A 27,631-nucleotide genomic window follows, 5' to 3' on the forward strand; every position below is an offset into this window, starting at 1 on the left:
GCAAAGGCCTGCAGAGTATCTGCTCTTTTTAGATGTTTCATCTTTAGCTCAGTTTTGTTAATTTGTAATTCCAGAAAATTGTTCCAGATTTTTTTGTTATTCAAATAACCAGTCCTTAGACTTATTAATCAATTTTACTGGAGTTCTGTATGGTAATCTATTAATTTCTGCTTTAAATGTTCATTTCTTAGACTTTCCTAAGGATTTGTTTAAACCTTGTATTGGCTGGGCACGATGGCTCACGCCTGTAATCCCAGCACCTTGGGAGGGTGAGGAGAGAGAATCCCTTGAGCCCAGGAGTTTAAGACCAGCCTGGGCAACATAGGGAGACCTCGTCTCTTAAAAAATGAACAAAAATTACCTGGGTGGTGTGCACCTTTAGTTCCAGCTACTCAGGAGGCTGAGGTGGGAGGATGGCTTGAGCTCTGGAGGCAGAGGTTACAGTGAACTGTGATTGCATCACTGCACTCCAACCTGAGCGACAGAGCCAGACCTTGTCTTTTTTTAACCTCTCTATGCCTAGTGTTTCATTTCATTATTAAGCTAGTGGGAGTTACCTATATCCTACTACTCAAGATCATTGCCAAGGTCTGATTTTTCACACAAAATTTGCAACCTCTGGCACAAATGGGTTTAAACAAATGGTTTATTATAGTTGAGTTTTGTGAGGATTCTTTATAGATTCTGTATTTGAGTCCTTTGTTGAATATGATTTTGAAATATTTTCTCCCAATCTCTAGCTTGTCTTTTCATTCTGTTACAGTGCCTTTGCAATCTGGGTCTCGCTCTGTCACCTAAGATGGGCTGTAATAGCACGATGATCATAGCTCACTGAAGCCTCAAACTCCTGGGCTCAAGGGATCCTCCTGCCTCAGCCTACCAAATAGCTACAGATGTATACCACCATGCCTGGCTCACTTTTTATGTTTTTGTAGAGACAGGGTGTCCCTATGTTCTGTGTTGCCCTGCCCAGGCTGGTCTCCAACTCCTAGGCTCAAGCAATTCTCCCTCCTTGGCCTCCCAAAGTACTGGAATTACAGATCTGAGCCACTGCGCCTGGCCTGTTTCCTAATCTCTTTCTTTATTTTTGTCTCCTTGGATTGTATTCTAGGTAATTTTTTCAGATCTATCTTGGAATTCATTGGTTATCTCTCTTCAGCTATGTCTAATCTGCTGTTTTAATTTTTATATTATTAATTTTAGTAAGTTAGGTAGTATTAAATCACATTACACATACACTTTTTTTTTTTTTTTTTTTTTTTTTTTTGAGATGGAGTCTCGCTCTGTCTCCCAGGCTGGAGTGCAGTGGCCGGATCTCAGCTCACTGCAAGCTCCGCCTCCCGGGTTCCCGCCATTCTCCTGCCTCAGCCTCCCGAGTAGCTGGGACTACAGGCGCCCGCCACCTCGCCCGGCTAGTTTTTTGTATTTTTTTTTTAGTAGAGACAGGGTTTCACTGTGTTCGCCAGGATGGTCTCGATCTCCCGACCTCATGATCCACCCGTCTCGGCCTCCCAAAGTGCTGGGATTACAGGCTTGAGCCACCGCGCCCGGCCTTTTTTTTTTTTTTTTGAGACGTCCCACTCTGTCACCCAGGCTGCAGTGCAGTCTCACGATCACTATTTTGTTTTTAAAAGAGGCAGTGTAGTTTAGAAAGGAATGGTCTCCTTAACCCAGCTATATGTTCAAATGCCAGGTCCACTGTTCTATGCTATGGGATCTTAGGTAAATTATTCCTGTGTCTCAGTTACCTCATTTGTAAAATAGAAACAATAATATCTTCCTTGGCCAGGTGTGGTGGCTCAACGCCTGTAATCCTAGCACTTTGGGAGGCTGAGGCGGCCTTATCATGAGGTCAGGAGATCAAGATGATCCTGGCTAACACGGTGAAACCCCATCTCTACTAAAAATACAAAAACAAAATTAGTCAGGCATGGTGGCAGGCACCTGTAGTCCCAGCTCCTCGGGAGGCTGAGTCAGGAGAATGGCGTGAACCCAGGAAGTGGAGCTTGCAGTGAGCCGAGATCGTGCCACTGCACTCCAGCCTGGGTGACAGAGCGAGACTCCGTCTCAAAATAATAATAATAATAATATCTTCCTTAAAGGGTGTTGTGAAAATCATGAATTAACTATTCAAATTATCATTATCTAACATTCCAGTGCCTGTGAGCTCTTTCTTATTTCTGCAATTGTTTTCTTTTTTCCGCTAACTCTCACTCATGATGGATTATGAACTTTTGTTAACAGGTTTATTGAGATATAATTCACATATCATACATTTACCCATTTAATGTATGCAATTATTTTTGCTATATTCTCAGAGTTGTGCAATAATCACAGTTGGTTTTAGAACATTTTCATCATTGTCCCAGAAAAACCCTGAAGGCTTTAGCCGTCATCTGTCAATCTTCCTAGCCCTAGATAACCACTAATCTACTTCCTGTTTCTATAGATTTGCCAATTCTGGACATTTCATATAAAGGGAATCATACAATATGTGGTCTTGTGACTGACTGACTTTAACTTAGTATAATATTTCAAGGTTCTCTCATGTTGTAGCATGTGTCAGTACTGTGTTACTTTAAATGGCCATAAATTCCATTTTATGGATATATGACGTATGACTTTTTTTTTCTTTTAGAAATGGGATATTTCCATGTTGCCCAGGATGGAGTACAGTGGCTATTTCTCAGGCATGATCATAGTGCAGTATAGCCTGAAACTCTTGGGCTCAAGCAGTCCTCCTCTCTCAGCCTCCTGAGTAGCTGGGACTACAGGTATACACCACTGCACCTGGCTTAACATGTTTTTTTATACATTCATCAGTTGAATGACATTTTTATTGTTTCCATGTCATGTCTACTATGAATAATGCTGGTATGAACATTCATATACAAGTTTTTGTGTAGACACATGTTTTTATTTGGGGTATACAGCTAGAAGTGAAACTGCTGGAACATATGGTAACTCTAAGCAAAACTTTTCCAAAGTGGTTGCACAATATTACATTCTCACCATCAATGTATGAGGATTCTGATTTCTCCAAATCTTCACCAACACTCATTATGTACTATTTTGATTACAGCCATCCTAGTGGATCTGAAGAAGTATCTAATTGTTTTAATTTGCATTTCTCTGATGCTGTGGTCTGAATGTTTGTACCCCACACCATGCTTCCAAATTCATATATTGAAACCAAATCACAAATGTGATGGTGTTAGGAGGTGGGACCTTTGGGAGATGATTAGTCATGAGGGTGGACTTCATGAATGAAATTTTTTCCTTATGAAAGAGACTCCAGAGAGCTGCCTTGCCCCTCCCACCACGAGAGGACACAGCAAGAAGGTGCCATCTATGAATCGGGAAACCAGCTCTCACTGGAAACTGATCTTGGACTTTTCAGTCTTCAAAAAAATGTTATTTTGTTATAGCCGACAGAATGGACTGACACCTGATGACGAATGATGTTAAACATCTCTTTTTATTCTCATTGGCTACTTATATATCTTCTTTTGAGGAACACGTATTCAAATTATTTACCAATTTAAAACATTTGTAGCATTTTAAAAATGGAGATATAGGCTGGGTGTGGTGACTCATGCCTGTAATCCCAGCACTTTTGGGAGGCCAAAGTGGGCAGATCACTTGAGGCCAGGAGTTCGAGACCAGCCTGGCCAACAAGGTAAATCCCTGTCTCTACTAAAAATACAAAAACTAGCTGGATGTGGTGGCACATGCCTGTAATCCCAGCTACTCAGGAAGCTGAGGCAGGAGAATCACTTGAACCTGGGAGGCAGAGGTTGCAGTAAACCGAGACCGTGCCTTTGTACTCCAGCCTGGGAGACACAGTGAGGCTCTGTATCAAAAAAAAAAAAAAAAAAAAGATATTTCACATAACATAAAGTTCACCATTTTACAATGTACTTACACTATCATGGTTTTTCATATATTCATTATTGTGCAACCAACACCAGTAATTTCAAGAGATTTTTGGCCAGGTGTGGTGGCTCACACCTGTAATCCCAACACTTTGGGAGGCTGAGGCAGGTGGATCTCTTGAGCCCAGGAGTTCGAGAGCTGCCTAGGTGAAACCCCGTCCCTACAAAAAATAAAATAATTAAAAAAAAATTAGCTGGGCATGGCAGTGTGTGCCTGTAGTCCCAGCTACTCGGGAGGCTGAGGAGGAGGAGGATTGCTTGAACTTGGGAGGCAGAGGTTACAGTGAGCTGAGATTGCACCACTGCACTCCAGCCTGGGCGACAGAGTGAGATCCTGTCTCAAAAAAAAAGACATTTTCATTCCCACCCAAACTCCGTATCGGCAATTATTCCCAATTCCCCTCCACCCCCATTCCCTGGGAACCAATAACCTATGTGCTTTCTCTATGAGTTTGCCTATTCTGGACATTTCATATAAGTGAAATCACAGTATGTGGACTTCTGTATCTGGCTTATTCACTTAGTATGTTTTCAAGATTCATCCATGTTGTATCATGTCAAAGTACTTCAATAGATTTTTTATGGCTGAAGAATACTCCATTGTAGCAGTAATCTACATTTTGTTTATCCATTAATCAGCTGATGCTATCTTCTTTGCTGTGTATCTTTTGTCCATATTTTTAGTCGGATTATTTCTTATTGTTGAGGTTTGCTTTGTTTTTTTAGAGACAGGGTCTCACTATGTTGCCCAAGCTGGACTCAAACTCCTGGGCTCAAGCGATCCTCCTGCCTCACCCTCTTCAGTAGCTGGGACTAAAGGGGACACCACTGCATCTGGCTTATTGTTGAATTTTAAGGGTTCTTTAATATTTTGGATACAAGATGTTTTATTGCATATGTGTTGTATAAATATTTTATTACAATGTGTGGCTTGTCTTTTCATCATCTTAACAGTGTCTTTTGCAGAGCAGAAGTTTTAAATTTTAATAAAGTCCAACTTACCAATTTTTTCTTTCATGGATTGTGCTTTTACTGTTGTATCTAAAACATCATTGCCAAAGCCAAGGTCACCTAGATTTTCTCCTATATCATCTTCTAGAAGTTTTGTAGTTTTGCATTTTATGTTTATATCTATGATTCATTTTGAGTCAATTTTTGTGAAAATGTAAAATCTATGTCTAGTTCCAATTTCTTTTCTTTTTTTTTTTTTTTGGCTTATGGATATCTAGTTGTTCCAACACCACTTGTTGAAAAGACCATCCTTTCTCCATTGAATTGCCTTTGGTCCTTCGTCAAAGATCAGTTGAGATCTGTTTCCAAGCTCTCTATTCTGTTCCATTGATCCGTGTGTTAATTCTTTTGCCAATACCACACTGTCTTGATTACTGTAGCTTTATAGTAATTTTTGAAGTTGGGTAGTGTAGTGTCAGTTCTCCAATTTTCCTCCTCTTCAGTGTTACTATTCCAGGTCTTTTCATTTTCCTTGTAAACTTTAGAATTAGTTTGTTGATAACCACAAAATAATTTGCTGTGATTTTGATTAAGATTGCATTGAGGCTGGGTGCAGTGGCTCATGCCTGTAATCCCAGCACTTTGGGAGGCCAAGGCAGGAAGATCATGAGGTCAGGAGTTTGAGACCAGCCTGGCCAACATAGTGAAAAAGATAGTTTTATTTCTTCCTTCCCAACCTTTTATTTCCTTGTCTTGTCTTATTGGACTAGCTAGGGCTTCAATATGATGTTGAATAGGAGTGGCGAGAGGGGGACATCTTTACCTTATTCTAATCTTAGGGAGAAAACTTCTAGTTTCTCACCATTAAGTATACCCTAGCTGTAGGGTTTTTTTGGTAGTTGTTCTTTAACAAGTTAAGGACAGTTCCCCTCTACTAGCTTGAGTAAGTGAAGGCTGGACTTCTGAAGCTTCAGTGTGAAATGATGTGAAATGCTGTGTGACATCCAGAGGGGGATGTTGGAGTTAAGCAGAGTACCTAGGAGAGGGGACTGGGATGGAGAAAGAGCAGGGAATCACTGGCATATCCATGATGCCCGAAGTCATGGCTATGGATGTGATTGCCAGGGAAGTATGTGCTGCTGTTGGTCAGGCAACTGGTCACCTTGAACAAAAATAATCACAACTCTGTGCATGATAAATACCTGTGACTCTAAATGTGTGTTCCTGAGGATAGCCTGGCTACCTCACTAGGACCACAGTGTAAATATTGTTGATGGCCTGCTGTACCTTAGGCACCGTGCTAGACAGTGCCTTGCATTATCAGGTTATCTCATTTAATCCTTGCAATTTTCAAGATGAGTACTGTTAATCCAATTACCAGATTGAGAAAATAGAAACCCAGAGGGTTTCAATATCTTACCCAGGTGAGAGCGCTCATAAGACAGGGCCGAAAGTGACTCTGAAGCCTATGCTTGCCCTGCTCTCCCACACTGCCCACAGGGTTTGGGCAAGGAGAAAAAATAGGCTCAGATGGGAATGACTGCAGGGAGTCTGAGGAGAGGACCCACGTCCATTGGGTCATCTGGAGTGGCCTGAGGCTCAGCACCACTCCCACCAGGAGGGAAGGGCTTGCTTGACCCAAAGTGCCTAGCCTGGAGTGTCTAGTCCCACACTGCAAGGAGAGCTGCAAGTCTAAGGGGAACCTCCACCTCCAGAATTCAGGCAATGGTGGCTAAGATGAGAGGACAGTTATCCATCCACTGACCCTGGCGCCTCACACTCTTAAACCCTGGTCTTCCACATACCCTGACCCAGCATACCTGTACTCTCCAACCCCCAAGGATGGGCCTGCGCTGAGTCTGTGTGCTGCTTTACAGAGTTTGAATAATTCAAGCCCCAGAGGCCTAAGGTATCAGTTTCCTTTGCTCTGTTGTCATGGGGACAGGTGTCTTAACACCTGTGTAATGCACAGGTATAATTAAGCTAATGAAAGGGCAAAGAGGGAAGGGCTGCTGTCCTGTGCCTCAGATGACTCTGGGCTGATCAAGGGAGTCCCTGGTCCCTGTTCTGCTGAGAGAGCAGCAGGCCCATCTAGAGTCCAGGTGTGGGGAATGGAAGAAGGAAGGAAGGAATGAGGGATGAAACAGAAGTAGGAGAAAGGGAGAGAGAGTGGAAAGAGGCAGGCAGGGGGCGATCAGAGTCAGGGAGGCAGAGAGACCAAGAAAGTTACAGAGGGAAAGAGAAGGAAACAGAGACAGAGTGAAAGGCAAAGCGGGTGGGGAGCATAGGAAAGGGCAGAGGCAGAGGCAGAGGCCAGAAGAGGCAAGGACCAGCAGAGAAGAAAGACAGACCAAGTACTAAACTCCAGGGGCAGGCACAAATTGGAGGGTCAGAAGACTGGAGGGGCTGCAGGGCCCGCTGGAGGGTGGTTGGACCCGCCAGAGATCTCAGTCTTACTTCTGACTTCTAGGCACTGTCCATACCATCCTTGCCAGCTGGGCCTAATTTTGCCCTAGGTCTGGCCAGGAGGCGTCACACCCAGAGACCTGCCCCACCTCTTGCAGTGCCAGGACCATGGGGCTCCGGAGCCACCACCTCAGCCTGGGCCTTCTGCTTCTGTTTCTACTCCCTGCAGGTATGAAGCTCGTGGTGCTGCTATTCCTGTTCTCCCAAAATCCCTTTCCATGTAGTCTCTCTTGTGTTTCTCCTCAGTACCTGTTTTGAGAACAAGCTCTGTATTCGGGGAGTGTGGAGAAGAGGGGTGCTGAAGTGGGTGAGAGGAGACTTGCCTGGCTAAGGTGGGAACAATGAGTGGGGAGCTTCCAGAGACAGGGTTGGGAAAATCAGAGGGGCCAGATGCTGAAGGGCCTGCCAACCAGGCCAGGTCTTTCTCCTGCAGACGATGGGGGCAGCACTGAAAGGTTTCAGCAGCATACTAGCCTGGTCAGATGTACATGCTTAAAAGCATGGTCTATGGGCATGGGAGGGGTAGGAGGTGAGCCTCGGGGGAGGGGGTGACAGTGAAGGGAAGGGCCTGGCCTGGAGGGGAGAGGGCAGACTCAAGATCATGTTTAGCGAAATCTGGAGGATTTGAATGATCTGACAGGATCTGGAGATTAACTGGATTCCAAGAGGAGGAGGCAGGAGAGGGAGAAGGGAGGGATAATTCCCAGATTTCCAGCTGAGGTCACTATTGCAGCTGAGGGCATGCTATTTGCTGAGATAGGAAACATGGGATAGGAAGTAGGTTTCAGAGCATGGAGGGAGGAAGCGAGTTCAGTTGAAAGTGCCTGTGGGAAACTCAGGAGTGGACTGTACTCTATTTGGGTCTGGAGCTCAGGAGAAAAATCTGGGATGAAGAAAAAGAAGGAAGCCAAGGACAGTATTCATGGGAACAATATTTAGGTCAGGGATTGAGGAAAATGTGTGTCAGGAAAGCCTGGGGAAGAGTGTGTTTTCAGAAGGAAGGAATGTTCCATCGCATCAGAAGTTTTGAAGAAACCAGCTTGAGATGGAGAAGTGGAAACAGGTTTGAGAGAGACAGGAGGGGGCAGAGCAGTGGGGTTCAGAATCCCTAGGTGAAAGTCTGGACTCTTGTGGCTTGTTTGGATCCCTCTAGCATTTGTGGAGAGGCAGGCAGACTCCAGGTCCTTGAAAAGGGAAGCGTGGAGGAGAAATTTGTCAGCCTAGTGCCAAAAGATAGTAACAATTCACTCCATGGCCTTTATCTTGTGTGTCCCTGCAGGCAAGCCAGGGAGGAACTAGAGCCACAGCTAGAGCAAGAAAGGGCAGACACAGGAGGACACTCATAAGGACAGGGCCTCAGCCCTGGGAGTGGAGGGTGTGAGCAAAGGCCCTGAGACTAGGGCCTGGGATGGACAACCCTCCTTACTGACCCTCCAGAGTGCCTGGGAGCTGAGGGCCGGCTGGCTCTCAAGCTGTTCCGTGACCTCTTCGCCAACTACACAAGTGCCCTGAGACCTGTGGCAGACACAGACCAGACTCTGAATGTGACCCTGGAGGTGACACTGTCCCAGATCATCGACATGGTGCGTTGTGGTAGTGGTACAGCTGTGGTCTTACCTGTCACAGTGTCAAGAAATGAAGGGGTGAGAGACTGGGATTTCTCTCCACAGAAATTCCTTTTCTGTAAATGTTAATATTAACAAAGATAGCAGTTACCAACTGTTGGATACTGACTGTTGGGTGCCTACCTTGTGCCCAACATTTTGCACTCCTGAACTTATTGAATCCCTGCTAAGCGGGGATTCTCACCTCATATAACTGCTGAGGAAATGGGCCCAGAAAAGAGAAGAGCCCACTAAGGTCACATGGCAAAGTCAGGTCTGGGTGGGAACTGGACAGTATGGACAAGTCAGGTTTGTGGGTGCTGACCAGAGCCCTGCAGGGGAGTGTGCACAGACGGGGCAGGATATGCATATACATGTCCACATCTCTGCCATCCCCTGCCCCCACTAGGATGAACGGAACCAGGTGCTGACCCTGTATCTGTGGATACGGCAGGAGTGGACAGATGCCTACCTACAATGGGACCCCAATGCCTATGGCGGCCTGGATGCCATCCGCATCCCCAGCAGTCTTGTGTGGCGGCCAGACATCGTACTCTATAACAAGTACTGCCTATCTGGGCTCTTCCCCTCTCCTACCCCTCTCTAGACTTGCCCTTAGCCATGGGTGTGCACTGATCCCCTCTCCCTACCACACAACCCGGTTGCCATGCTGCCCTGGAAACTTTTCCCCAGGACCCTTCTAAGCTGCCAGGCATTCACAGCCCCTCCATGGCACCCCCACTTTAGGCTATCCCAGGCCAGCCCAGGCTGAACGTCTCCTGGGAACCTACTGTGTGGTCCAGGGCAGATGACTGGATCACAAGGGCCTCTCTAGGGCACATTTTTAGCCCTAAGTTTCTCAGGGCTCCCCCAAGAGCCTGTCTAAGGTTCTCTTTCCTCCAGGACATCTGGAACACTGCTTTATTTTCTCTGGGGCCCCTCTGCATATTTTCTCTGGGGCCCCTCTATAAGTTTTGCAGATGTCCCCCAAGGGGAGTCATTGTGTGTCCCGGAGTTGCCTCTGGGTTCTGCAGAGGCCTGTTTATACGTCCTCTGGCTACGTCTGTGTCCCTTCTGGGCCCTTTAGGCGCCACCCCTTCCAAGCAGCGGGTCTCTCTAGGTGCACTCCACCCTCTGTGTTGCTTTGTTCTGAAAACGAGAGTCAAATTAACGAAAGAAAAGCAGAAGTTTATTTATTTATTTATTTATTTATTTATTTATTTATTTATTTATTTGAGACGCAGTCTCCCAGGCTGGAGTGCAGTGGCGCCATCTCCGCTCACTATAAGCAACGCCTCCCGGGTTCACGCCATTCTCCTGCCTCAGCCCCCCAAGTAACTGGGACTACAGGCGCCCACCACCACGCCTGGCTAATTTTTTTGTATTTTCAGTAGAGACGGGGTTTCACCGTGTTAGCCAGGTTGGTCTCGATCTCCTGACCTCGTGATCCACCCGCCTCAGCCTCCCAAAGTGCTGGGATTACAGGCGTGAGCCACCGTGCCCGGCCACAAGCAGAAGTTTATTAACCTGCTGTACCCATCACGGGAGAGGCCTTAGTTCAAAAGTATTTCTCTCTGAAGGCAGTGGCTTAGAGGCCTTGCTTAAATAGAAATTCAAGAAAGATCCAGTAAGTTGTAAATAGTGGCAAGACAAAGGAGAGCAGTTCCAGCCTTTAAAAGGCGAGAAAACGTGGGAAGAGGGTAAAATCTGTTCCCAGATTCCTCTGGCACCTACTGGTGCCCTTTGGAAAAGCAAGTGCTGTCTCCAGCAAGGAAGGGCTGGTGTCTTGCCATCAGGCCAGCAGCTGCTGGGGCCAGGTGCTCCCCTGCGTCGTGTCTCGAACTTAATGAGCCTCAATATTCTGGGGAGAAGTTTTGGTTTCTTTCAGACCCTGGGGGTCTGCCCTGGGCTCCTGGACTCCAGGGCTGCTTCTCGGGCTGGACAGCCTGAGTGAGCCAAGCCCCGCCCCGCCTGCCCGCAGGGCGGACGCGCAGCCGCCAGGCTCGGCCAGCACCAACGTGGTCCTACGCCACGATGGCACCGTGCGCTGGGACGCACCGGCCATCACGCGCAGCTCGTGCCCCGTGGACGTGGCGGCCTTCCCGTTCGACGCCCAGCGCTGCGGCCTGACGTTCGGCTCCTGGACTCATGGCGGGCACCAAATGGATGTGCGGCCGCGCGGCGCTGCCGCCAGCCTGGCAGACTTCGTGGAGAACGTGGAGTGGCGCGTGCTGGGTATGCCGGCGCAGCGGCGCGTGCTCACCTACGGCTGCTGCTCAGAGCCCTACCCCGACGTCACCTTCACGCTGCTGCTGCACCGCCGCGCCGCCGCCTACGTGTGCAACCTGCTGCTGCCCTGCGTGCTCATCTCGCTGCTTGCGCCGCTCGCCTTCCACCTGCCCGCCGACTCGGGCGAGAAGGTGTCGTTGGGCGTCACGGTGCTGCTGGCGCTCACCGTCTTCCAGCTGCTGCTGGCCGAGAGCATGCCGCCGGCCGAGAGCGTGCCGCTCATCGGTGAGCAGCGGAGGTGCGGGGGAACCTGACGATGCGCCGGGGACCCCCCAGGGCGGGGCCGCGACAGGGCCTGGGTCTGCCGAACGGCCCGCTTCAGAGAATGAGGCGGGGGCGTCCTGGGAACGTCCCCTAATTTTGAGGGGAAAGGATTAGCTCCTTCCAGGGAGAACACCCCTCACGACTGGGTCTTGATGGTGGAACATCAGTATCCCCAGATCCTAGTAATAGGCAAAATCCATCGACTGCTCACTGTGTGCCAGGCACTCCCCTAAGCACTTGACCTTTATTAACTCAGGTAAACATCACCACAAACCTAGGAAGTAGGTCCTCTGGTTATCCCATTTGTACAAAAAGGATTCGTATCTTGCCCCAGCTCATGCCCATCGTTATTTGAGAGTGGGACTGTCCTGGATTGTGTATGAGTGCAGCTTCCAGCAGTGAGGGGAGCAATTAGGGAGCAGTAGCTTCTGATGACCCACGTGTAGGAATGAAGGATGGGGAGAACTTGGCCCTTACCTCCTTCCTGCTTCCATCCATGGGGCTTGGAGGGTCTGGAGAGCCTCATGGTGGGCTTATTTCCATTTGTGTAGAGGTGACTAGGAAGCTCAGGATCCACAGGCTTTTTGTTTTGAGTCCCAATTGGCTTTCTCTCTCTCTTGCAGGGAAGTACTACATGGCCACTATGACCATGGTCACATTCTCAACAGCACTCACTATCCTTATCATGAACCTGCATTACTGTGGTCCCAGTGCCCGCCCAGTGCCAGCCTGGGCTAGGGCCCTCCTGCTGGGACACCTGGCACAGAGCCTGTGCGTGCAGGAAAGAGGGGAGCCCTGTGGGCAGTCCAGGTCACCTGAGTTATCCCCTAGCCCCCAGTCTCCCAAAGGAGGAGCTGGCCCCCCAGCGGGCCCTTGCCACGAGCCACGATGTCTATGCCACCAGGAAGCCCTACTGCACCATGTAGCCACCATTGCCAATACCTTCCGCAGCCACCGAGCTGCACAGCGCTGCCATGAGGACTGGAAGCGCCTGGCCCGTGTGATGGACCGCTTCTTCCTGGGCATCTTCTTCTCCATGGCCCTGGTCATGAGCCTCCTGGTGCTGGTGCAGGCCCTCTGAAGGGTAGGACTAAGTCACAGGGATCTGCTGCAGCCACAGCTCCTCAAGAAAAGGACAGCCATGGCCAAGTGGTTGCTGGTCTTTAAGCCAGCCAGTCTCTCCCCACTGCTCCTAAGACCCTGGGACACTTGACTTCACAATCCACAAGGGAGCACTCATTGTCTACACACCCTAACTAACGGAAATCCAGAGCCTGCCACTCCCCTAATTCCAAAAAAAAAGAAGAACTCTACAAAGGCCAAGGTCACAGAGTACAGTCTTGGAGGGACAGAATTGTTTGTGCTGGGTACTAGAGCTCTCAGTGGAGAGTGTGCGGGTTATTACGAGAAACTGAACTGAACTGCTCCGTTTCCTGTCTTCCTTCCTAGGTGGCTTCTTTGCAGGGCATTGGGTCTTACCTTTCCCTGCCGAGGGGCTCAGGGAAAAGGATTGGGGATTCTCAGTTGAGTTTCCAGAGCAGGAGGCCCTACAGACATTTGGCCCCAAATCCCCGACTCAATAAAGTAAGCGTGTACCTAGCACCTCCTCGATGCCCTGTATTACCCTTGAGGTCTGTGGTAGTGGAAGCTGGGGGTCCAGGTCTGTCTGTACTTCAGGTCTGTCTCATGGCCACTGGTGCAAGTCCAAGTCCAAGTTCAAAGCCTGAGAACCTGAAGTTCTAATGTCCAATGGTAAGAGAAGGATGTCCCAGCTCCAGGAAAGAGCATGAATTTGCCTTTCTCCTACTTTTTTGTCTTCTCCATGCCCTCCCACATTGAGAGTGGAACTTGTCACTTAGTCCATCAACTCACATGCCAGTCTCCTGCTGAAAACCCTCACAGACACATCCAGAAATAACGCTTTCCCAGCTGTCCATGTATCGCTGGTGTCCATGGTGGTGGATTATCAGAACTTATTAATGTCACTGTCACTAAAGTTGGTATATAACCCCCCACTGCTAAATATGACGAGCTTAAAAAAAAAAAAAAGAACTTAGGCAACCTAGGGAGACCCTGTCGCTACAAAAAACACAAAAATTAGGTGTGGTGGCAGGTATCTGTAGTCCCAGCTACTTGGGAGGCTGAGGTGGGAGGATCTCTTGAGGCCAGGAGTTTGAGGCTACAGTGAGCCATGATGAGAGGAGCCTCAGGACTCATGGATTAGAGCAGAAGTTACATCTGTGCTGACAAAAGAATGGGATTTGGCTGAGGTGCTGATGGAGGACTAGAGCTCTCTCTTCCATCTCTCCTTCTCTCTGTGTGCTGGAGTTAGGCACCGTCCACCCCATTCTCACACTCGGACACTGAGAGCTTGACAGTGTCCAAGGGAGGGGCAGTGCAGGGACCAGCCATTCACAGGTATTTGTTCCTTTCTGAGTTTCACACATTTCCTGGCACTACCTCTGTGCCTCTGACCCAGTCCCTTCCCTCAGGAAGCTCACAGTTTGACATGGCAGACAGACATGGACATGTGGTATACGGAAGCATTCAGGGCTCTGTGGAAGCACAGAGGCAGGGTCACTACCCCAGCTGGGTGGGAGAGGTCACAGAAGGCTTCCTGGAGGAGTGAACAAGAGCTTTCCAGATGGACATGTGAGGCATCTGAGTAACACCAACAGGTATCACTGCGAAGTGCTTTCCTCTCCAGTCACCCCCCAAATCAACTGAAGTCTTTCTATCTCCAAGTGAGTTGCTGCCTGTCTTGAAGTACCCCCCACACCGCCGGCCCAACCCTTTATTCAGAGTCTCACTCCTAGAGCCCTGGGTAAGGTTCAGTCCCCAAATTGTCTCCTGTTTCTCCACCAGCAGGTCTGGCAGCTACCAGAGAAGGTCCCAGAGTTCCCTGCAGATGGGGTTGCCAGGAATCTTGATTACACTGAAAGCACACATTGCCAACATCCTCAGGATGGGCAGAGGCAGCAGGTGAGGCTGTCCCGTGTCTCATGCATCAAAGGAGGCCTGGACTGTCTGGAAAGGCCCTCACTGCGAGGAACCAGAGCAGCAGCAGCAGAGACGAAACTGCAGAGAGGGGGCTCTGGCCCATGGCTGCAGAGAAGACAGGCAGAGAGGTTTTGGGAGAGAGAGAGAAAAAGAGGTATTTAGGAGCACAGGAGCAAAGTGGGGACACACAGATTCAAGGTGGAGAGATTGGCAGAGTGAGCTGGACAGACTGATATACAAAATTGCCACAGGCAACAGAGATAAAGATCAAGTTTAGGGAGGCGCTGGTCCAATGGTAATGTGTTATCAGAACTTACTAACACTAGTGTCACTAAAGTTGATGTACAATGCCCCCACTGCTAAATTTGACTGCTTTAAACAATTTTAGGCAACCCGGGCAACATAGGGAGACCCCTTCTCTACAAAAAATACAAAAAGTAGCCAGGCATGGTGGCATATATCTGTAGTCCAAGCTACTTGGGAGACTGAGGTGGGGGGATCACTTGAGCCCAAGAGTTTGAGGCTACAGTGAGCCGTAGTGGTGCCACTGCACTCTAACCTGGGTGACAGAGTGAAAAAAAAATTTTTTTTAATAAAGAATTTAGGAAGGTAGACAGAGACGAGGAGACCAATTAGAGTCCCAGTTTCTCTTCCGAAGGTCATTGTGTCTAACTTAACTGCTTTCTATTGCCACAAATAAGGTGCTTCAGAGTGGGATGTAACGTGGATTTAAGATCAGAGTGGGATCTACTGTGGCTGAACTTGGCTCCTTTGCCCAAACCCTGGTAGGAGAGGTGTGGGGTGGACTAGGAGGAGAAATCCTAAACTTTTCCAGTTACTGGAATTATATCATCAAAACTCAAAGATGCCTGGGAGGCTGGAAACTTGGCTTCTGATCCTGGCTCTGCCATGAACTCACTGTCACCTTGAGCAAATAATTTGTCTCTGGGTCTCACTTGACCATATGAAATGGGTAATGCCTCCTGTTCCGCCTCCTTCCCATAGATTACTGTGCAACAAAGATGAGATGGATGGGATGGGATGGGATGATGTCTGGGGAGGGATGAAAACCATCCTGGTGTGGTGGTTCAGAGTTTGGCTCTAGAGCCAGGCTCTCTGGACTCCACTTCTTAGTAGCTGGGTGGCACAGGGCTGCTTGCTTCTCGTCTTTGCACCTTTGATGTTTTTGTTTTTGTTTTGCTTTGTTTTGTTTTGTTTTGGGACAGAGGTTCACTCTTGTTGCCCAGGCTGGAGTGCAACGGCACAATCTTGGCTCACAGCAACCTCTGTCTCCTAGGTTCAAGAGATTCTCCTGCCTCAGCCTCCCAAGTAGCTAGGATTACAGGCATGCACCACCACGCCCAGCTAATTTTGTATTTTTAGTAGAGACGGGGTTTCTCCATGTTGGTCAGGCTGGTCTCGAACTCCTGACCGCAGGTGATCCGCCCATCTTGGCCTCCCAAAGTGCTGGGATTACAGGCGTGAGCCACCGCGCCTGGCTTCTCTTTGCGTCTTTGTACCTTGGTACTGTCATCTGCAGAACAGAGGTGATGACAGTACCATTGGGGCGTGGTGAGAATGAATGGCATGATGTGCCTGGAGTGGATCAGAGGAAGCTGGGGGGTCCTTCGTGCCCACTTACAGAGTTCTGAAGGACAGAGGAGTTCTAAAGGCTTGGGGAGGAACTGCTGCTTCTTCCCTGGAAATGGCCCATTCCCACCTAGAGACATGGTGACCTGGGTAGGCCTTGGCACACCAAGTGTCTGAGGGAAGAGAAGAGTCACAGCTGGAGATCATCTGGTCCAATTTGCTTATTATACACACCGAGAAACTGAGGCACAGAGAAAGAATGGGTTGGTCATAGAGAAAGAGCAGAGCCTGGACTAGAGCCCAGGCCTCCAGCACCCAAAGCTGGTCTTCAAAGGTGGGTTTGGGGGAGCCCTGAGGGCAGTAACAGAGACAGTGGGTTCTGCACTGGGAGGCAGAGAAGGACCAAAGGAGGACGTTGCGGGGAGCAGCCCTTCCATCCCTCACTTCACTGCAGCCTGAATCTCTCGGGGGCCTGATCAGTGGCCTTTTCCTGCAAAGGACAGGCAGACCCAGGCTGGAGAGCAGGTGTCTCTGCTCCCCCAACCATCTGCTCTCCCACACACTCATCTCCTGGCTAAGGCTGGCAACCCCCAAGGTGCCACTTCAGTGAGTGCACTTTTTTTATTATTATTAATGAGGTTGTTTCCTTATAAAAGATCCAAGTGGGCCGGGCATGGTGGCTCACGTCTGTAATCCCAGCACTTTGGGAGGCCAAGGTGGATGGATCCCCTGAGGTCAGGAGTTCGAGGCCAGCCTGGCCAACATGGTGGGCAGGGAGACAGCAGTTGGGTGCTGTGCCCCTAAGGTCCAGCTCAGGCTGTGGTCTCTACTAAAAATACAAAAAATTAGCCAGGCGTGGTGGCATGCGCCTGTAATCCCAGCTGTAATCAAGAGGCTGAGGCAGGAGAATGGCTTGAACCTGGGAAGCGGAGGTTGCAGTGAGCTGAGATCGTGCCATTGCACTCCAGCCTGGGCAACAAGAGTGAAAACTCTGTCTTAAAAAAAAAAAAAAAAAGATCCAGGTGATGGGGTCAGGGATGAACTGAGTCCCACAGGTGCCTGCAGCCCTTACCTGAATTATCCAGATGGCAAGGCCCAGACTTGCATTTCTTGTCTATAGAAAAGAAACAGTAAAGAATGAAAGGCTCAGGAGCTCTCAGGATGGAAAGGGACCTCAGAGCCCTGGTGGTCCATTCCTGACTTGTTCTAGGAGAGGTTGGTACATTTCCCCCTAATTCTGCTCTTTCATGGTGGAACTTCCTTGACTAGGTTTGCCTCAACCCATGAGAAGCAGGGCCAGAAGGGGGAGTGGGCCATCAAAGCCAGGGTCGACTCTGGGGCACTCCTGCTCCCTGGGCCTGTAACTTTGCCTCCCTGCCACACTCACCTCTCCCTCTTCCATGCCTCACCCCAGCCTGGTTTGTGTTCTTTGCATGCCCTCCTCACCTTATGTCAACTCATGCATGCTCCTGTTGCTGTCCAAGATAGGAAGTGAAGTCCTTAGCCCTTCAGAAATTAAGAACCTGGGCCCATCCCCGTGGTGGTTCTTCTGGCCTGTGCTGGGGACATGGACAGGAGGAGCGTCTACCACTTCCCGACCACAGCCTGAGTGTGACCTTAGGGGCACAGCACCCAGCTGCTGTCTCCCTGCCCCCACCACCCCACCCAGCACAGAATTCTTCTTCCAGCTCATAAATGCACTCTTCTCAGAAACTGAGGTTGGGGCTCCTACTCATTTCTGGCAACAGCTCTTTAGGTATCAATAATCTGGCTGGAAAATAATTCCCTTCCAGCCTCTGACCAGGAGAAAAGCCCGACCAGGCCTGCTTGCCCGCCCAAATGGTCAGAGACCCCTCCCTTGGCCAGGAAACCTTTCCAGCCACCCAGCAGGCAAGTGGCCAACTATGGCTTAGATCCCTTCAAGGGCAGTAAGTGCACCCCTCAAAAGGTTATGTCTCCCCTTAGATGGAAGGGGTTGGGAGCTGGTGGATATGACTGGTTGTATTTATGTATCCCTGGGACACAGGAGATAGGGGCTTGGGTTTGCCGAAGTCCCTGGTGGATGTGGAAGGCCCACCTTCTGCACAGGTGCTGACTGGCGCTTGCCCTCCTACCTTTGATGTACTCGCAGTTGTAGGTGCTGCGCTTGCCCAGAGCCCGGAGGTAGATGCGGGCGGGGCCCTGGGCCGGTCTGCTGGCATTGATCACTTGGAAGGTCTCGAAGGGGGGGATCAGCACCTCTTCCTCTCCAGGGAAGAAGGAGTAGCCCTTGATAGGGGCCCCGAGGCAGGTCCAGATGCCAAAGAAGGTGTCCTCACCAAACTGCTGGGCCGCAACATTCTTCAGGGAGGCGGAAGCAAAGCCCCCCAGCCTCACAGTGGCCCCGGGCCCTGCTGGCCGGAAGTGCAGGCCATGCACACCTCGGAACACCTGGTGGCACCGGGGTGGACGCTGGCCCCTGCCCAGGAGCTGCAGGGCCTCGGTCAGCAGGAAATGGAGTGTCTTGAAGGAGAAGTGATGGAGGTAGTGGGCCCGGGAGCGACCTGCCTCACGCACGGCTGCATTGAACTCCTTGTGCAGGGGACTGTTGGCTGTGTAGGCCAGGAGGGCCACCCCATGCTCATCGCGGAAGCCCAGGGGTGGCGGGGGTGGACGGGTAGGGCTGAGACTCCACTCTGGCCCCCAGGCCTGGCGCTCCTGCCATTGGCTGCTTGCCAGTGTCCAGCCGTCTGCATACACCTTGTTGGCCTGGAACTCCGTGTGGTTGAGATCTGGAAGAGCAGCTGTCATGGCAGCAGCACAGCCAGCGTACTGGTCATCAAAGGAAGCCAGGGCCATGTCCAGCGGCATCTCTTGAGAGAAGAGGTCTCGTCGTGTGATGGGGTGGCTCTGGGCCTGAGGGGGCAGGAGCAGCAGGGACTGAGAGGATAGGCCCCTGAGAGAATGAGTCCCCTGCCATCCAGCTCTCCCCTCCACTGAGAAAGGCAGGAAGGGCCCCAAACACACCTGGTGGGGAAGGGGATTGGGAACCTCTGGCTGTAATTTCCCCAAAACTAGCATCTGGGGCTGTCCCCTTGGGCTGAGTGATCCCCAAGGGAAGCGTCAGGCATTCTTTCCTCTCTCCTTCCAGGGTTCAGAAGAAGCTGATGGCTCAGTTCCCTGCTGGGTGGGAACAGTGGGGGATGCCCGTACCTGAAGTGCTTCCATGAGGCCCACAGACACAAGAAGCAGAGACATCATAGCAGGCATCTGCATGCTGGTGACCCTGGGCCAGTTGCTGTCTCTCTTTGAGTCTCAGTTTCCTCATCTGGAAAATTGCAGTGTTAATCTGTATAGTTTAATAAACATGAATCGACACTTAGTCTGTGCCATTCCTAGTGCTTGGCACTGAGAGTCACAAGACAGACATGGAGGCTCAGAAGAGAGAGGACCTTTCTTGCTGGAAGGAACATGCGTGACTTCCTGGAGGAGTGACGTGAACAGGGTCTTGCAGGATGAACAAGAGACTAAAATGTCAGCAAGTGGAGACTGGGAGATATTGTGCAGCAGGAACAGAAAAAGCAAATGTATTGGAGGTGGGAACTGAGGATGTAAAGAGGGAAAGACATGTCATCGAGGCTGGCAGAGCTCGCAGGGTAGGAACGTTGTGAAGATGGGCCAGTCATGAAGGGACTTGACAGCCACGGTGAGAGAGCTGGGCTTCACCTCACAGGGGTTATGGGGTTGGGATGGGGGCAGATCCAGGAGTGTGCAGCTGGTGGGGCCTTAGCAGGACTCCAGGAACAGACTTAGAGCAGGGCTTGGTCCACCGGTTGCCCCCACTCCCTGCAGTCCTCTTGTGGAATGAGCCTTCCATGCTTCCAGGGAGGGACAGATATAAACCCCAGGTGCTGGGGAAAGAGGGGATCAGAAAAACAGAAGAAGACAGAGGATAATGGTTTCCCCAAAGCAAGCAGCATCAACCACAAGCGTTCCACACCCTCCCTGTTGGGGGACAGGTGGAGTGCCTGAAGTGTCTCCAAGAAGAGGGTGTCCAGGCATTGGGTCTGGATTGAAACTGGCAGTTTCTTTTTTTTTTTTTTTTTTTCTTTTCTTTTTTCTTTTTTTTTTTTTCTGAGACCAAGTCTCACTCTGTTGCCCGGGCTGGAGTGCAGTGGCGTGATCTTGGCTCACTGCAACCTCCACCTCCTGAGTCCAAGTGATTCTTTTGCCTCAGCCTCTGGAGTAGCTGGGACTGCAGGTGCCTGCCTCCACGCCCAGCTAATTTTGGTATTCTTAGTAGAGACAGGGTTTCACCATGCTGGCCAGGATGGTCTCAAACTCCTGACCTCAGGTGATCCGCCCACCTCGGCCTCCCAAAGTGTTGGGATCACAGGCATAAGCCACCGCGCTGACCCTATTGTCATTTTTTTAAGAACTAAAAGGAAACATGCTTACACATACACACTTTATTACCTTTTTTCCTCAGGAAAAAAATATCATGAACTTCCTTCCATGTCAGTACATACATACCTCCCTTGTTCACATAATGGCAGCTTGGTTTATCTCACGGTATAAACCATAATTAACCATTTCATACTTATGAACACTTAGATTTTTTTCCTAATTTTAAAATATTATACATAATACTACAGTGAATATTTACGTATATAAATCCTTGTCTACTTGTGTGCATGTTTTTATTTTTTTTATTTTTATTTATTTATTTTTTTTGAGACGGAGTCTCGCTCTGTCGCCCAGGCTGGAGTGCAGTGGCCGGATCTCAGCTCACTGCAAGCTCCGCCTCCCGGGTTCACGCCATTCTCCTGCCTCAGCCTCCCGCGTAGCTGGGACTACAGGCGCCGCCACCTCACCCGGCTAGTTTTTTGTATTTTTTAGTAGAGACGGGGTTTCACTAGTGTGCATGTTTTTATAGGAAAGATTTTGAGAAGTAAAATGAGATCTAAAGAATATGAATACTTTTTATTTTGATAGAAACTACCACCCCACCAACAATGGATGAGAGTGCCCTTTATTCCACATCTTTGCCATTGCTGAATATGATTGATCTCTTTTTAATTTCCATTTAACTGGTAGGCAAAATGGTATCTACTTTTTTTGTTTGTTTGAGGCAGGGTCTTGCTCTGTTGCCCAGGCTGGAGTACAGTGGCATGATCATAGCTCACTTCAGCCTTGACCTTCTGAGCTCAATCGATCCTCCTGCCTCAGCCTCCCAAGTAGCTGGGACTACAGGCACACAACACGATGCCTGGCTTATTTTTATATTTTTTGTAGAGATGGGGTTTTGCCATGTTGCCCAGGCTGATCTCAAATTCCTGGGCTCAAGCAATCCACCCACCTTGGCCTCCCAGCATGCTGGAATTACAGGTATGAGTCAAAGCTTCCAGCCTCTGTTTTCTTTCTGTACACAAATGGTAATATAGTCAATGGGCCTTTATCTTTTGGAATCTGATAAAAGCTGAAACCTCCCCTTAGAAAATGAATATATGCGCCTTCAAACAAATGTTACATAAATATCACGGTGGTTATGCTTCTGCCTCCAATCTCATTTAGGTTAAGCGTCGCTGCTTTATCATCTCTGGCTCTGGGGAGACCTAAGTTTGGATAGTTCAGTGACTCTAAGACACTGGGATTCTATGTGTCTATAATTAATCTTCAAATCTAAGACCTGTAATTGCCAATACACAATTTAAATGTGAAGTATGAGCTTCTCTGGGCAATGGAGTTAGCAGTAGTTTTTACCAAATTCCACATGTCCAAAATGGAGCTCATTATCTTCTCCCCCTCAAAAGCTGCTTACTCATTTATTCAACAATTTTTTTTTTTTTTTTGTCTAGCATCTGTAGCATGTCAGGTACTACGGATAAAATTATGAACAACAGCCAGGCATGGTGGCTCCAGCCTGTAATCCCAGCACTTTGGTAGACTGAGGTGGGAGGATTACTTGAGCCCAGGAGTTTGAAACCAGCCTGGGCAACATAGTGAGACACCATCGCTACTAAAAATAAAAAAATACGTCCGGGCAACTTTGGGAGGCTGAGGCGGGTGGATCACCTGAGGTCAGGAGTTCAAGACCAGCCTGGCCAACGTGGTGAAACCCCATCTCTACAAAAACACAAAAATTAACTGGGCAGGTGCCCGTAATCCCAGCTACTCGGGAGGCTGAGGCAGGAGAATAGCTTGAATCCAGGAGGCGAAGGTTGCAGTGAGCCAAGATCGCGCCATTGCACTCCAGCCTGGGCGGCAGAGTAAGACTCCGTCTCAAAAATTAAAATACATACATACGTACATACATACATACGCCAGGCTACAGGGTGTGGTGGTGCATATCTGTAATCCCAACAACTCGGCAGGCTGAAGGTAGGAGGATTGCTTGAGTCCAGGAGGTTAAGGCTGCAGTGAGCTATGAAAACCCACTTCCCTGGGCGGGTGCGGTGGCTCACCCCTCTAATCCCAGCACTTTGGGACGCCAAGGCGGGTGGGTCACCTGAGGTCAGGAGTTTGAAACCAGACTGGCCAACATAGTGAAACCCCGTCTGTACTAAAAAGGCAAAAAATTAGTTGGGCATGGTGTTGTGCGGAAGCTGAGGCCGGAGAATCTCTTGAACTTGGGAGGCGGAGATCGCAGTGAGCCGAGATCGCACCATTGCTCTCCAGCCTGGGCGACAAGAGTGATACTCCGTCTCAAAAAAAAAAAAACGACTTGAGTTCTTGTCTGTGGTCTCTTGAAGTTCACCAAGGAGGCTAGAGCTGCTGTTACTAGTTGCTCACTTTCCTGTGTGTAGAATCCAGTCATGGGCTCAGGTGAGGCTTTTTCTCACTCTATGCACCCCAAGAGAGGAACACATGCCCCAGGACTGGTGCCCTAAGGCCTTGACCATTGTGATTGGCTCATGGATGGACACATGACCCAAGAAGGCCAATCAGAGGCCTTCCTGCCAGTTGATCTAAGGATTCAGGGTAAAAGAGAGTGTACCTGACCGTGTGGTTTCCTCAGCCCATATTCCCGGACACCGTCTTCGAGTCCACATGCAGGTGCAGTGGATAGTTCTCACGCAGGCTGTCAGCCTCCCACTTCTAGGGCTCACATTTTTCTGTGTCTGAGGCGTTCTTCATCACCCTGGGAGCCTGTTTTTTTGCAAGCACAGGGCAGGCCAAAAGTGTAGGGGATTTAATGTTCCCGAGGACAGCCTTCAACCAATGAGGTCTGGAAGTCAGACTTCCTGTCCCATAGAGGGTCCCCGGTGGGACTAGTTGATCACAGTGGTAATAGGCTTTTAATTGGCTGCTTTTCTCTTCTCTATCTGACTTTGCCACTCCCTGACTTGTATTTCTTGGGATCACTTTATAAAGAAGTTCACTGCACCCATGTACTTGTCTATGGGTCTGCTTTTGGGGGAAGGAAACTGAGAGTCTTTTCTTCGGAAGATTCTTCTTTAGTCTGGACCCCCAGAATGAACACATGAGGAACAGGCCTGAGCCCAGCCCAGAGCGAGGAAGACCCCAGCTGAGCCAGACCAGTGGCCTGAGCAGAGCTGCCCAACCAAGTCCAGTTTAGATAAGCCACTTGCTGTCAACCCGAAGACCATGAGCCTGGGAGTAAATGTTTGTTTGCCACTGAGATTTTGTGGCACATGGCAAAATGGTTATGCAGCAAAAGCCCACTGGGCCAGCTGTATCTCTCATTGTGTCTCTGCAACTCAGTTTCTGTCTGCATCTGCTCTATAGTAAACAAGATAGATCAGAGGCTTGGGGGGAGGAGAGGCTTGAAGGCAGACTGAGGACATGGAATCAGAGGACCTAAGAGAATGGCAGTGAGGACAGACAGAGTTAGGAGATAGAATTTACAAGACTTGATGTCTGATGGGCTATAGGGGACGTGAGAGAGGGAAAAATCAAGGATGACACCCAGGTTTCCATTCTTTTTTTTTTTTTTTTTTTGAGATGGAGTCTCGCTCTGTGCCCAGGCTAGAGTGCAGTGGCCGGATCTCAGCTCACTGCAAGCTCCGCCTCCTGGGTTCACGCCATTCTCCTGCCTCAGCCTCCCGAGTAGCTGGGACTACAGGTGCCTGCCACCTCGCCCAGCTCATTTTTTTTGTGTTTTTAGTAGAGATGGGGTTTCACCGTGTTAGCCAGGATGGTCTCGATCTCCTGACCTCGTGATCCGCCCATCTCGGCCTCCCAAAATGCTGGGATTACAGGCTTGAGCCACCGCGCCCGGCCCAGGTTTCCATTCTTTAAACTAGAAACACAGAGGAGAAGTGGAGTAGACTTTAAAAAAAAAAAAATGAAGCCCCTCTTTTATTGCCCATCTTCTTCCACCATTCTTACATGACTGCAGAGTGTCCTGCTCCAACACAGCCCTGTGAAACTTTACTTTTTTTGTTTCAGCCTCATTGAAGTATAATTGGTATACAAAAAACTGCATATAATTAATATATACAATTTGGTGATTTTGGAACTAAGTATACACTCATGTTACTATTACCACAATCAAGGGAATAAACATGTTCGTCACTTCCAAGTTTCTGTGTATCCCTTTATTTTCATTTTATTTTTATTTTTATTTTTATTTATATATTTATTTATTTATTTTGAGACAGGGTCTCACTCTGTTGCCCAGGCTGGAGTGCAGTGGCACGATCTCATCTCACTTCAACCTCTGCCTCCTGAGAATCAAGCGATTCTCCCACCTCAGCTTGCCGAGTAGCTGGTACTACAGGTGCCCACAACCACGCCCAGCTGATTTTTGTGTTTAGTTGAGAAGGGATTTCGCCATATTGACCAGGCCAGGCTGGTCTCGAACTCCTGACCTAAGGTGATCCATCCGCCTAGGCCTTTCAAAGTGCTGGGATTACAGGCGTGAGCCACCGCACCCAGCCTTGTGTTTTTTGTTTTGTTTTGTTTTTTGAGACAGTTTTGCTCTCGTTGCCCGGGCTGGAGTGCAATGGCGCGATCTCGGCTCACTGCAAACTTTGCCTCCCGGGTTCAAGCGATTCTCCTGTCTCAGTCTCCCAAGTAGTTGCAATTACGGGCGCGCGCCATCACGCCTGGCTAATTGTACATTTTTAGTAGAAATGGGGTTTCTCCATGTTGGTCAGGCTGGTATTGAACGCCCAACCTCAGGTGATCCACCCACCTCAGCCTCCCAAAGTGCTGGGATTACAGGCATGAGCCACCGCGCCTGGCCTGTTTTTAGTTTTATTTACTTTTGTTTTGGTTTTGGCTTTCATGTAGCAAGAACATTTAATGTGAGATGTACCCTTTTCACACATGTTTAAGTTCACAATGCCTTATTGTTACTGTAGGCACAATGTTATACCAAAGGAGACTTGAAAAGCTCATTTTGCTCATTATTGTAGTCCCATTACAAAGCAGATGCTCAATAAAAATGTATTGAATTAATGATCAGGTTTGGAGGGGAAATGGTGAGTTCACTTTGGGAAATGTGAACTCCCCGAAGCAGATGTCCAAGAGGTAGCAGAATGGGCAATCAAGGAGACATGAGAGTCACAGGCAATTGAAATCAGGGAAGAGATGAGATCCCCAGAGCAAGGAAAAGAGAAGGCTGAAAGGCAGAGGGCGAGCTGCTTGATGGTTGAAGCCAGAGGTCAGGTGGAGTCGCACTCCTCCTTGGCTTTCTAGAGTCTCTTTGCATCTGGTCCTTGGGTTCCATGAGATACCATGGTATCCTTGTGATAAAATCCTCTTTAGGCTTAATCTAGCTCAGGGTGGCTCCTGTTAATTTGCCATGGCAAGTCTCACGTGATAAACCATCCCCATTATTCACCCAGTCATCCGTGATGGTCCCCTGGGTGTCCATTCAGTCAATCATTCGTCAAACATTCACATAGTTGCCAACTAACACTGGGTGAGATAGGGGTCCATCCTAGATTCTTCTTCCCTTCAACATCCGCACTCCCTGCCCTGGCTCAGGCTTGCCCGTGCCTCCTCACTGATCTCCCCCTCCACAGTCAGCCCCACTAACCTGCCTGCCCAGCGAGGGCGATGTTTCTAAACTGGTCATGTTCCTTATGTGCTTAAAAGCCCTCTGTGCCAAAACTGACTGGAAGAAATATCTCAAAGTATAGAGGAAAAATGCAGAGACGAAAATTATGAGGGAAGAGATAAGAACACATCTCGAAAAAAAAAAGCAAACAGACAAACAAACAAAACATCCCTCCATACCCTCAAAACAGAGGCCAACATCCTTATCCTGGCCCTCTACGCCCTCTGCAGCTCGCACCTGCCACTCCTGCTTGGCTTCTGTAGTGCAGAACAAAGTCACAGGTGGGACTCCATGGTTACCCTCCCTGTGGTTCTGCACACATTGTCCCCTCTCCTTGGGACACCCTTCTCCTGGCTACCCACTCTTCAGGGCTTAACCCGGGGGGTCACCTCCTCCAGGAAGCCCTCTGACTCCTCTGGGCTCCCATATCACCCTGTGCTGTCCTCTGTCACTGTCCTTATCACACTGTGCTGCCCTTATATGTGCCTGGCTCCTCTCCTGGCCGGTGAATTCCTTGAGGGCAGGGAGCATGTATGCCAAGACCAGGCACTGGGTAGGCCTCAGCATGTTTGCTGAGAGTCTGAGGAACTTTCTCAGCTCAGCTAACAGCGGAGACCACTGCAGAGCAGGTGGGTGGCTGGCCTTGGTGACCAGTGTCAGGGGAGATGTAGTGGGAGCCGGAGGGATGGGGTGGGCATGGGCCAAATTGCTGGGGATGCTGAGTAACTCCTTTTCTAGCCCAAGGGAGTTGCCGTTCTGTCCTCCCTCTCATCCTGCTTGGGGCCATTCTTTCATCAGTTCCTCATCCAGGCCCTTGCTGAGCATACCCTCCTGGGAATGTGAACCCAAATCTCCCCACAGGAATCTCAAACTTCCCATGGACCCCAACCTTCCTAAGTATCCCAAACTTCATCAAAGTTTCCTGGAAACTTGTTCTCATGACTCCTAAAATTCCACCATTCATCTCCCAAACTTCACCTCAAAACCACTTTTCCTGCCCAACGCCCAGGAAGAGAGTGGTGCGCTCCTTACCCAGGCCTTGTCCTGCGTGGGGAAGCTGCTGCTGGTCTCCACCACGGCCACCAGGAGAGGGGAGGACAAGTTTCTTTTTGATATTGTCAATCCCCACCCCTTGCACCTCCCCCACACAGCTGCTCAGAAACACGACACTCCCCCATCTATTTCTGGATGTCTCCTCAGGGCTCAGGAACACCAGCCTCTGCTCAGTCTGACCTGCCCAGTGTTCGTCCTACAAAAAAGAGAATCCCTGAAGCCAGATAGGAGGTGGACTGAAGCACTAGGGATCCAGGTTGGGACAACTGCCTCCTCACTGGCCATGGTCCTGTACTCTGGTCAGTCAAGGAGGAGGAAGAGAGGAGGAAGCTTCAGCACCTCAGCTTCAGAGAGCATCTCCTTAGATTTTGTACCTTTCACGTGAACACTGAGACTTAGCAAGGTGCCAGGAGAGATTCAAACTAAGGAGGCTGGATTCTGGGTCCCAGTTCCAGCTCTGACTCGCCAGG

At 49.4% G+C, this 27,631-nt stretch overlaps 2 protein-coding genes across 7 annotated transcripts; one reads left to right on the forward strand and one right to left on the reverse strand.

Annotated features, from left to right (window-relative positions):
• The first annotated feature begins 1,991 nt into the window (after window positions 1-1,991).
• On the forward strand, window positions 1,992-12,590 carry LOC105468682 (cholinergic receptor nicotinic alpha 10 subunit). The gene is made up of 5 exons (XM_011718878.2): window positions 1,992-7,521; window positions 8,790-8,935; window positions 9,366-9,520; window positions 10,938-11,470; window positions 12,133-12,590. The coding sequence occupies exons 1-5, from the start codon at window positions 7,461-7,463 to the stop codon at window positions 12,588-12,590; spliced, it is 1,353 nt and encodes a 450-aa protein (XP_011717180.1). The 5' UTR covers window positions 1,992-7,460.
• A 1,926-nt stretch (window positions 12,591-14,516) lies between these two features.
• On the reverse strand, window positions 14,517-27,225 carry LOC105468685 (ADP-ribosyltransferase 1). 6 transcript variants are annotated; one of them, XM_011718888.2, is made up of 5 exons: window positions 23,076-24,053; window positions 19,292-19,406; window positions 18,214-18,994; window positions 17,172-17,213; window positions 14,517-14,614 (listed from the first exon to the last, which is right to left on the reverse strand). In XM_011718888.2, exons 2-5 carry the CDS (start codon window positions 19,352-19,354, stop codon window positions 14,517-14,519), a joined length of 984 nt encoding a protein of 327 aa, XP_011717190.1. In that variant the 5' UTR covers window positions 19,355-19,406; window positions 23,076-24,053. The 6 variants fall into 6 exon arrangements, with proteins under 6 accessions (XP_011717190.1, XP_024644533.1, XP_024644532.1 ...); XM_024788765.2 differs by lacking the exons at window positions 14,517-14,614; window positions 17,172-17,213 and adding exons at window positions 17,326-17,658; window positions 27,141-27,225 and having other exon boundaries at window positions 23,076-23,227; XM_024788764.2 differs by lacking the exons at window positions 14,517-14,614; window positions 17,172-17,213 and adding exons at window positions 17,326-17,658; window positions 27,141-27,225 and having other exon boundaries at window positions 23,076-23,899.
• Between the last annotated feature and the right edge of the window lie 406 nt (window positions 27,226-27,631).

This window comes from Macaca nemestrina, chromosome 12 (assembly GCF_043159975.1).
Source record: "Macaca nemestrina isolate mMacNem1 chromosome 12, mMacNem.hap1, whole genome shotgun sequence".
NCBI lineage: Eukaryota > Metazoa > Chordata > Mammalia > Primates > Cercopithecidae > Macaca > Macaca nemestrina.